General features: G+C 43.8%; 1 protein-coding gene across 1 annotated transcript in view; it reads left to right on the forward strand.

The window, feature by feature from the left end:
- The window catches only part of MUC13 (mucin 13, cell surface associated), a 31,326-nt gene extending 23,083 nt beyond the window's left edge, over window positions 1-8,243 (forward strand). Inside the window, exons 7-12 of the mRNA XM_036849676.1 lie at window positions 731-856; window positions 1,198-1,327; window positions 1,986-2,023; window positions 3,642-3,726; window positions 5,914-6,115; window positions 7,702-8,243. Of these exons, the coding sequence (XP_036705571.1) occupies window positions 731-856; window positions 1,198-1,327; window positions 1,986-2,023; window positions 3,642-3,726; window positions 5,914-6,115 (581 nt within the window). The 3' untranslated portion in view covers window positions 7,702-8,243. The remainder of the gene's footprint in view (window positions 1-730; window positions 857-1,197; window positions 1,328-1,985; window positions 2,024-3,641; window positions 3,727-5,913; window positions 6,116-7,701) is intronic.
- The last annotated feature ends 2,465 nt before the right edge of the window (window positions 8,244-10,708 follow it).

Here is a 10,708-nt window from a genome sequence, read left to right on the forward strand (position 1 = left end):
TCATTCAGTTCTCACAACAATCATGTGAAACAAGAATCATTAGCCCATTTCATAGATGGAGGGAACTTGGACCCACCACAAATTAAAAGATTGAACAAAAAGCCCACGGCCGATCAACGGTAGAGCCAAGAGTTCTCACTTTTGTTCCTCCTCACCCCACTGCCTCTCCCCTGCCCAAGTACAACTCCATCACTCCCGGACAAGAATCCTTTACTTCTTTTCATGCCTTGTTTACTCCACTTAGACCTTGCCTCTCCTTTGACTGTTCAAATCTTTCCTATCTTTCAAGACTTAGCCCAATTTCCACCTCCTCCACGATGTTACCTTTAGCTACCTGAGCCCCTGAATTCCCACTGCACTTAAAGTCTGTATTATGAGTTGCTGGATGCAACTCTCTAAGGATGTTAACAGGTAAGTCTCCAAAGATGGGGTCCAAAACTTATGCAGCTACTGTGTCCCTTGTGGAACCTAGCAAAGAGGTAGGTGCAAAAGAGATTTGGAACATCATTGCATTGCACTGGATTGAATTAATTTTAATTGAATAATATAAGGAAATAGTTATAGAAGAGATCCCCTGGGGAGTTGAATTTCAGAATCTCAGATTTTCATTGGTTGAATCCCAAAATGTGTTAAAAGGCAACAATAACCACAATGGAATGGGGTGCTTTCACAAGTTACCTTATCCATATTGTCTTGCTAAATATGTCTTTGAATTATTTGTACCTCTTAGAGCAAGATCGGTGTAAGTATTATGGTTGTGAGAAAAGGAATGAGCAAGATGACTGCACCAGTGGTTTACTATGTCAGTGCAAACCGGGGCTGCAGAGACCGAGCCCACAGATCCCTCTGTGTGTTGGTGAGTGTTCCACCTGCTTCTAAATGTTCTTCGTGCCTCCTCCACTCTCTCCTTTTGCATTTGCAAAGTACACACTTTCCTGCTCAAGTTTCCATGTGCATTTCAGAGTCTGAGGGATGTGAATTTTGGCTTTAGTCCTGTGGGCCTGGATAGGGCCTTGGCTAAGAGCTGGTGAGGAGGCCCCACATGCCACTTCACAGGACGCACGTCAAGTGCAGAGCCACTGAGCACCTTGTTTTACCCAGAAAAAGCAACGTGAAAAAATTGTATTATGTGATGTGTCACTTTGGTGTTGAAGGGGTTGTTTCTGAAAATTACCCAGAAATCACTCTCTTTTGAAGCTTTGGATCCAAAGTGTCCTGGTAACTGCAACACAGAGAACAAGAGGCAATGCCTAGTGAAGAACAGAGGGGAAGCTAAATGCGTGTGCCTGCCAGGCTACAAGGAAGATAATCGTGGGATCTGTCAACCGTAAGAGAAATCACTCCTTTTTCATCTTGTCATAGCTGAAGCTAGGCAAAAAGGATAGCGCTTGTCACATATGTGTGAGTTTAGGGTCTGGAAGTTGGTTCGCTGGCATAAGTTGGTAGGTACAGAGCATCACCATCACCACCATCATCATCATCATCAGTTTTTGAACATTCTCTGTGTGCTGGGAACCAGAGCAGGTAATGCTTCTCATACAACAACAGTCAGGAATGTATTTATTCCCCATTTTCAAGTGAGGAAACTGAAGCTCGGAGAATATAAATAACATGTCCCCACTCACAGGGCAGCAAATAAATGGCCGAGCCAGGTGGTCTCGCAGCCCGAGGGGGTCCCACTAAGCTCCATGCCTCTGGGACTCGGCTTCGCCCAGACTGCTGAATCCTCCTGGCGCTCAGAAGATGGAGCGTTCAGTTGCTAGCAAATGGAACCACTCGGGATTGTGTACCCCCTCAACCTTCCAGAGTGCCATGAAAGGTGCTCACCTGGAAGAATGGGAGCGTAAGGAAGAAAAGAGAAAGAGGAGATGGAACGGGGAGGAGAGAATGAAAGAAAGATGCAAGGAAGACATGGAGGTTGGGTGGGAACTCTGACCTGCTCCCACAAGGCTCCTTACCATGGTCTCCTACTCCTTGTATTTTAGGTGTGCGTTTGGCTACAGCGGAGTTGATTGTGAAGACTGTGAGTAGAAGAGTCTTGCTTTGTTAATAAGCTTCTAAGAAACAGACATTGACCACATTCAAAATTCTGTCCAGTTCCCCAAAGTCTCTGGCTTGTTTCATAAAGAGAGAGAAAATCTACCTGGGAGTTTGTCTTCTGGGTCAGGCCACTCCATGCTCACACTTAGGTTGTGGGCAGAGCCTCTCTGTTATGGGAAATAATAGAACTCAGCCCAAGAGGTGGGCTGGTGCCTCTGGACTTGTCCCAGGCCAAAGAAGGTTGTCCCAACATTATATTCATTTCCTACATTAGATTAAATATGCATTGTCTGTTACTAAAAAGGATAAAGACCAGTATATTCCAAAAATGTTTATGTTCACAGTAGAGCAGAACTAGAAACCAGACGTTCAAATACTCAAATCATCTTTTTGTCTCAGAGCTATTTACTAATTTGGGATGTGTTGTCATAAATTCAGTTGCTTGGTTCCCCCCCAGGCCCTACCCCCACCAGATTGGGACAATACTAACTGTATATTTTAAATGATTTCATATTTTAAATTTTATATAATGAACTAAAAGATCAATGATCCAAGATGAAGGGAGTATTCCTGTTAGCCTCCCAGCCAGCCACAAAGTTAGTGATAAGAAATGCTTTTAATTTCTACTGTATTTTGTTGTAAGGCTGGGTTTGCTAAGTCATTTCTTTCTTCTGGGCTTTCAGTGTCTACACCTATAAAATGAGAAGTTTGGATCAGCTAACCTTTGAGGGATTTTCCAGACTTAATAGTCGATGACCCCTTGCATCCTGGTTAGAGGTGGCATATATGGCAGTCATGTAGCAGAAAGAATCAAAGGGATCTAGAGCAGCACTGTCCAATAGAAATGTAACACGAGCTTCAGATTTAATTTCAGATTTTAAAAGCTCTAAGTAAAATTTAAAAAGTAAAGAGGAATAGGTGAAATTGATTTTAATAACATTTTATTTCACTCAACATATAGAAAATAATATCATTTCAATAGGCAATCAATACAAGCATGATTAATGAGATATTTTACATTTTTTTCATACTGTGTGTTTGAAATCTGCTGTGTATGTTAAAATTGCACTTACATGCCACCCCATAGCCATATTTCAAGTGCTCAAGAGTGTTAAACAAGCAGATCTAGAGGAGAGTGGGTGGTAATGAACCTCCAGACTCTTCCCTCATCAATTCCATCAAGCTCCTCTGTTAGTGACAAATTTAACTCCAACCTAGTTCCCCTAGTTTATCAGCAAAGTCCGTTATGGCAGGCAGGCAAAGGCAGCAGAGGTAAGGAGGTAGTGTGGACCTCTGATGAGATCTCACCCCCCACAAAGCCCAGGAAGGTCCTGCCACCATGGCCTCCTCTGTGCTTATGGACTTCTTTTATCTGGCAAGGTTGTCTCTTTTGATTGGGTTCTGAAGACACAGTTGGGGGTGGGCAGACAGAGGGCTAAAGGAGGTGAGCCACCCACCCATCCTGGTCCTGGAAGAGGGTCAGAAACCAGAGCCCAATTGTCCTCTTGGCCAGGAACCACTGGGAACACACGTACCTGTGCAGTAGACAGTGGGAGTCTGCTTGGGGGAAGCCGTTCCTACTCTTCTCTTTTCCCTTTCAGCATTTCAGCTGATCCTCACGATCGTGGGCACCATTGCTGGCATCCTCATTCTCGGCATGGTGATTGCACTCATCTTCTCAGTGAGGTATGGGGTGAAGTGTCCCTTTCCTGGGGCACAGTGCCACTGGCATTACACTCTGGTTTCCAAACACGCCCAGCCTTTCCTGGGCAAGAGAAGAAAAATAGGGCGAGGCCTCTCTAATACCATTGCCCTTTTTGTCTTACCTGAATTTTCTTCTGATTCTATAAGCTACACATGATCACTGAAGAAAATAGAAAATGTGTAAAGGAGCAGACTAAAAAGTCACCCACAAAACCCACCACCCTGAAGCAACCAACATTTTGGCATACATCCTTCCAGGTTTTTTGCTACTTTTTAAAATGATGTTATATATGTAATTTAGTATCTTTTGTGCTTTAAAATTTTTTTTGTTGAGGTTTGTTTTTGCTTAATACTATAAAGTGACATAGCAACCATTTTCTGCTGTCATTAAAAACTCTTTTGGGAGTTCAGGGTTTTTTTTTTTTTTGAGCACAAGCCACCCATTCTCCTTGCTTGGCCCTGCAATAAACCTTTATCTGCTCAAAAACAAAACAAAACAAAACAAAACACTCTTTTGTTAGCAGTATTTAACTCCACTGATGTCAGATATAATTTTCATTAAGTCACTCCCCTGCCCAGGACCTCACTGCAAATAGCCTAACGTCCACCTCAACTGAGCCGCCTGGGTTTTAAGTAGAAACGTTATCTCTGCATGGCCTTTTCTCAGCTTGTGCCTTAAGTGACCTTCTTAAAAACTTAAGTAGGGTCCATTCATTTATTCTACAAACATTTAGATAAAGTTCCCTCCATTAATAGAGATGGAATACTATCATCTATTCCATTCTAAATGTGCCAAGTGAGGAACCACTCTGATTTAAAAAAAAGCTACTTTTTGAAAATTACCTTTAGCTAATATCTTATATTTTGGCAAAATAGGTTTTTTTGCACTGTAATGTGAGAGGATAGAGTTTACATTCCTAAAATATTTTGTTTCTTTTTTTTTCTTCTTTTACTCCATTTTGATATTAACTCTTCCCCAGAGACTTGATTATAAGGATGCCAAGCTGGGAACTGAGAACACGACTTCCCCTTTTCCAGGGGTGGGGGTATGGGGGACAGGACATTCGACTCTGGAGCAAGGTTGCTTCCTCCACAGTGGACCGGCTCACCGCCCCAGTCTCCAGGGTCCTCAGGGACTGTGATAGAGCTTGTGCCCCTTGAGAGCCTCGGTTCTCAGTTCCCCTTCCTGCTGCAGAGCCCCGTTTGCTCTTTGCTCAGCCACAGATTCATGACTCTTGGGAGCTCTCCAAGAATTATAATTTCTTGCCCATTCCAAAGGGAAGGAAGCATCTTGTCCGTTACCTTAGATAGGAGTGCTGTCACAGGGCAGGAACTCAGTGGCGGGCTGCGCTGACCATCAGGGTCACCAGGTGAGTGGGTCTTCCTTTCTGACATTCCAGTGTCTGAAAGTCACCCCAGAACTGCCCTGTGGCCATAATGGATGCCTCTGGCCCCACTACCCATATTCTAACAGGGCAGGACTGTCGCTGCAGGCCAGAAGGAGAGAAGGGTCATGATCAGAGTTAATTGGGGGACAGGTGCCTCCCTCACCTGCAAGTCCTCCCACTTGGCTTTGAATGCTTACACTTGAGGTCCTTGAGGGCCCACAGAACAACCTGGGAAACTCCTATTTCTCCTTAAGACCTTTATGCCTTGAACTCATTTTATTCATTGAGGTGCTTCTGTAGACATTGACTTTGCCTGAATGAAAAATTGTATCACAAATCATCTTTTTCTTTGACTTTTATTATCATTTCCATAAATAATGCAAAGGCACACTGAAAAATTCTAACATTATTAGCAAAATGTAAATGGGACTGGAGGAATTAGATGGTAATGTTGGATCAGGGTTAACGTTCTGGTTTTGATGGTTACATGGAGCTTATGAGGAGACTTAGGGAATCTACACTGAATGAAGTAATGAAGTATTACCAGTAATGGACATCAGGTCTGCAGCTTATTCTTAAATGGTTCAGAAATGTTAACAGTCGGGGAATCTGGGTGATAGATGTATGGGAGCTCTGTGTAATTTTTTTTTTTTTTTTGGTAACTTACATGTAAATTTGAAATTATTTCAAAAATTTAAAACATTTTGAAGAAAGAATATTAACATTTGCTTCAAGGAACTTGCCGCCATTGTCAGATCCTAATTCCTGTTACTGATTACAGATCAAAGAACAAAAGCAGGAATGTGGAAGAAGAGAACTTGATTGAGAACGATTTTCGAAATCTGAAACTGCGGGAGACCGGCTTTAGCAATCTAGGAGCAGATGGGAGCATCTTCCCTAAGATCAGGGTGAACCTACCCAAAGAGAGTCAGCCACAGAATCCCTACATAGTCCAGGGTGGTCTACCCCGCGCAGACTATTAGGTGAGTCTTTGCATGCTTTCTGTTTGCCTTTGCAGAGTGAAATTTCCCAGGGCCGACTTGGGACCGGACTGTTGTATCATCAGCAGCCCTGGCTCCCCAGTAGACTTTTTTTTTTTAAATCGAAAGCTATTGAAAATAGCCACCACTTGGTCCCTAACACTGACCATCTATGTGACTTTAGACACACCACTTAATTTCTCTATTCATCTATTTCCTCAGCTATAAAAAAGGAAGCTTAATTCAGATGCCCTTAAGGTCTCCTTAAATGATATGTTTCTTGGGATACAACTCCAGTGGTTGTGATGACAATTCCCGGACTGCTGAAGGGCCTAGGACCTAGGTCAGGCCTGGGGAGGACTGTTGGATGTAAACATGGTTCTGTTTACATGGATTCTTTCCAGCCAGCCCACATGAAGGCAAATCTCTCCTTTCCTCCCCACCCCGCCCCAGACCACAAGGCCACCCGATCAATTTCTAAAGCGACAAGGCAAGTGAGGCTGATAATATTTTCTTTCCCTTGGGAGGACTTTCAAGGCAAGTAGCTTGTCCTTGTTAGATTTGTTTTGGAGAATCGGAGCTGGCATTGCTCAGTGTGACCGAATGAAATGCTGAAAGGAGAAAGCCTGTCAGAGAGGACTCCCTTGGGGAGGAGTGACAAGACAGAAGGAAGAGGAAAAGTGGCCAGAGAAGAGAGAGGGGGAAGAAGAGAGGAAAGGAGAGAAATGACTTGTTTAAAAGAGGAAGAGTGGGGAGAACGGGAAAGAAGGAGGAGTAAGTTATCCCCAGGAAAGAAGAAAAATTAAGAGGCTGAAAGAGAAGGGGGACCCTGGAGGGTGGTAGAGGGGCCAGGGAAGGGGAGAACAGTATCCCCACTCCCTGTGTGCGAGCTTTGCTTCTGCAGGCGGCCCAGGTGAGCGGGTCATCCTTTGCGGATCTTAACGCACTTTGAATATTCTGGGAAAATCTGACTTATTTTTCGTTTGAAATCCCACGGTTGATTTTACATATCAAGTTTCCTTCAGTCATGGAATCTAATGTTCCATGCATGCACGAAGGGATGACTTGCACAATATGCACCATGTAGGGTCGGACACAGGATCTAGCCAGCAAGAGCCGAGAATGGACCTCCCTTTGGTCCTACCTGAGGTGAACCTTAACCATGGAACTCATTTCAAACCTCCCTTTCCCCACAGTGGAGCCCTTCCTTCAAGTATAACCTCTGAAGAAAGCTCTTTAGTGGCTGAGCAGGCATGGGATTTAGAATCGGACAGACCTGTGTTCACAGCCTGGCCCTTCCTGCTACGAGCTGTGTGATCTCAGACAAGTTATTTGACTTCTCTGGGTTTGTTTTCTCATCTGTGAAATGGTTAAAATGAAGCCTACCTCAGAGGGTAAAGATCAAATAAGTCAAAATGCATAAAGAACACAGCACGATGGGTTCTAATTTGAATAATAGTATTCAAATTGTGTTAATTACAGTAATGTTAATCATTTATGAATCTAAATTTTCTCATATGTTTCTGTTGGAATACTTCTTTTCTAAGAGTTTTTCCCCCTCTTCTTTCTCTCTCTCTCGTTTTGTCTAGAACGGTAAAAATTAGGAACCATCCACCCCTCAACCCAACATATGAGCTTTTGTTTTGAGTGTTTCAAAGACTGATGGAGAAGGGAGCAGCCATGAAGATCTGGCCTTCGGTATTTCCCTTCCATCCAGCCTCTCTGAATGGGAGTTGTGACTGTTTGCAATGAATACAGCTTGTTTGCTAACTAAGTACCTATGAAATTAAATGCACATAGATGCTATTAGTAAGCATCTATACTTAAGATAGTTGATTTACTCCAATCAGTACAATGGTTAGGTTTGTTTTTCCTGGCTGTGCAACAGTAATCATTCTATCTATCTAGAGGGAAGCTCCCCAGGATTTTTCACTCCTGAAAGAGTCTAGAAGACTGTTGCTTTGAGTTGATACCCTGTAGATAATTGACGTATTCTGGGAGACTCTTACATATCAGCTGTGGACGTCCCAGGAGATGGGAGGAGATACCATCCTTGAAGATGCTCAGGTTCATTCTCTGGCAAGTTAAAACAGGGAAGCTGGGGCTTCCCTGGTGGCGCAGTGGTTAAGAATCCGCCTGCCAATGCAGGGGACACGGGTTCAAGCCCTGGCCCGGGAAGATCCCACATGCCGCGGAGCAACTAAGCCCGTGCGCCACAACTACTGAAGCCCGCGCGCCTAGAGCCCATGCTGCTCAACGAGAGAAGCCACCGCAATGAGAAGCCCGTGCACCGCAACGAAGAGTGGCCCCCGCTCACCGCAACTAGAGAAAGCCTGTGCACAGCAACGGAGACCCAACACAGCCAAAAATGAAAATAAAAAAATAAATAAATTAAAAAAAAAAAGAAGTGGTGTGTTACACTTTATGTCAAAAGAATGGTATTTTAAAAAACAAAACAAAACAGGGAAGCTGCTTCTTTTCCTCAAATGTAGGGATTTCATTACCCTTGAACTGCCAGGAGCTTGTGACCTGGGCTCAAATCAAGAGGACAGATAAAAAGAGACAGGTCTCTTAGCTTTTTGGGAGCAGTTACTGGCAACCCAGGGCCTTCTTAATGTCAACTGGAAGGCCTGAACTAGAAATGTCCTCTGCGGGGGTACGTTCTAGAGGTTTTGAAATGCCGGTAGGTAGGGGAGTCAGTGGGGACAAATGTGACCAGGAGTAGGAGGAACAGAGGTAGAAGGAAGCTGGGCTGGTAGGCTGAGTAAGGGAGAAGGTTCCCAGGGCCCACCTTCATCCTCAATGAGCAAATGGGCATTTCCTCTAATTCATGCCCTACCCAAGATTTAGAACCTAGGAGAGGATGTGAAGACAAACCCCCCAGAGCAAGAGCTTGAAGTCACTTTGAAATTGTAGACATTCTGACTGGCTGATGGTGAGAGAGGGAGCTTGTGCTCTGGATCCAAATGTTCAGCCTCGTGATACAGACTCCAGAGGTATTCCACCCAAACCTCAGCCTTCCCTGGGGACAGAGCCTTAGCCGTGGTCACTGACACACACACAGCCAAGAATGGGGCCAGCACCTCCAGCACAGCTTTCTTTAATGTTAGTAGTATCCTTGTTTATGTCTAATATCTGGTCTTTTGCAAGTTATTGTTATTTGTTGTTGTTATTATTATTTGTTCTTGACTGTTAACTATAAACAGTAACAAATAAAGTGTCTTTAATAGATGGTGTCCTCCCTTGTGTTTGGGACTTTGGGTGATGCACGTAGCAGTTAAATTTCACTTTCAATAGCAAACATGACACATGGTAAACCAAATTGATTAACATCTGCTCATTGGGGGCTGTTGGATTACCCAAGGTAATTTTTTTTTATCATGGAATAGACATTTTTGGCTGCTTCCCCATGCATATCCCACAACTCTTCCATTATGAAGCAACCAAGCATTTTGGGTGGGATTGATCCAACCCCTAGCTCCAAATGTAGGCCTTGGTTGGCCCAAGCCAATCAGTGGAATCCCATGCCCTCTTGCCACAGTGATTGACTTAGCAAGCACATGGCACAAGTGGATACGATTAGAATAAATCTCAAATGTTGGTAGGAGGATTGGAGGAGGAGGAACTCGTTGTTCTGGAGAGTGGGGTTGAGGATGTGAGGCCTCGAACTGCTTCAGTTTTGCTGAGCTGACACATAGAGGAGGGCAAAGCTGAGAGAACCATGGAAAAATGGAGCTGGTGCTCTGATCAGACCATCCCTGAAGGCTCTGGACTTTACTGTTAAGACAGTTTGAGTAGTTGCTTCTGTTTTTGCAGGTGAGAGCATCCTCACTGATACAGCTTGTGATTACTCTTGTGTTCTCAAGGCTAGCTGGTGAACGTAATAAAAGAAACTCGTATGACCTATTAATGCCCACAGTAAAAATATTAGTCAGCAATCAATAGGTTAACAGAATTAATGAAGACATAACTTAAAATTGGCTGACCACTGTAACTTGACATCACAGACTCTAGTTCTGACCTGCATGTTACCTTCTTTACATTTGAAGATGATTCTGGATTTAGCGCTAAAAGTAGGCTATTTGAACCTCTTTTCTTTTTTCTTTCTTTTTTTAAAAAAAATATTGATTGATTGATTTATTTGGTTGCACCGGGTCTTAGTTGCAGCAGGTGGGCTCCTTAGTTGCGGCAGGTGGGTTCCTTAGTTGCGGCTCACTGGCTCCTTAGTTGTGGCATGCGAACTTTTAGTTGCAGCATGCCTGTGGGATCTAGTTCCCTGACCAGGGATCAAACCCGGGCCCCCTGCATTGGGAGCGCAGTGTCTTATCCACTGCGCCTCCAGGGAAGTCCCTGAACCTCTTTTCTAAAGAGTCCCTCCTCTCTCGTGCCCCTCTGCACTACACCATGTCAGTTTCCGTCACTTCTCAAAGGTCCTGGGCCATACAAAACTCTGGGCTTCATGGACCAGAGTACATCCATTCTTGGGAGAATTTCATTGCTATTGTTTGAATAAAAATAATGCTCCAAATATGTATATGTGTAATATTTATGAAAATGGCTTTTGCCTCCAAAGTTGCTTTTGATCTTACATAATAG

Source organism: Balaenoptera musculus, chromosome 4 (assembly GCF_009873245.2).
Source record: "Balaenoptera musculus isolate JJ_BM4_2016_0621 chromosome 4, mBalMus1.pri.v3, whole genome shotgun sequence".
NCBI classification, from domain to species: Eukaryota; Metazoa; Chordata; class Mammalia; order Artiodactyla; family Balaenopteridae; genus Balaenoptera; species Balaenoptera musculus.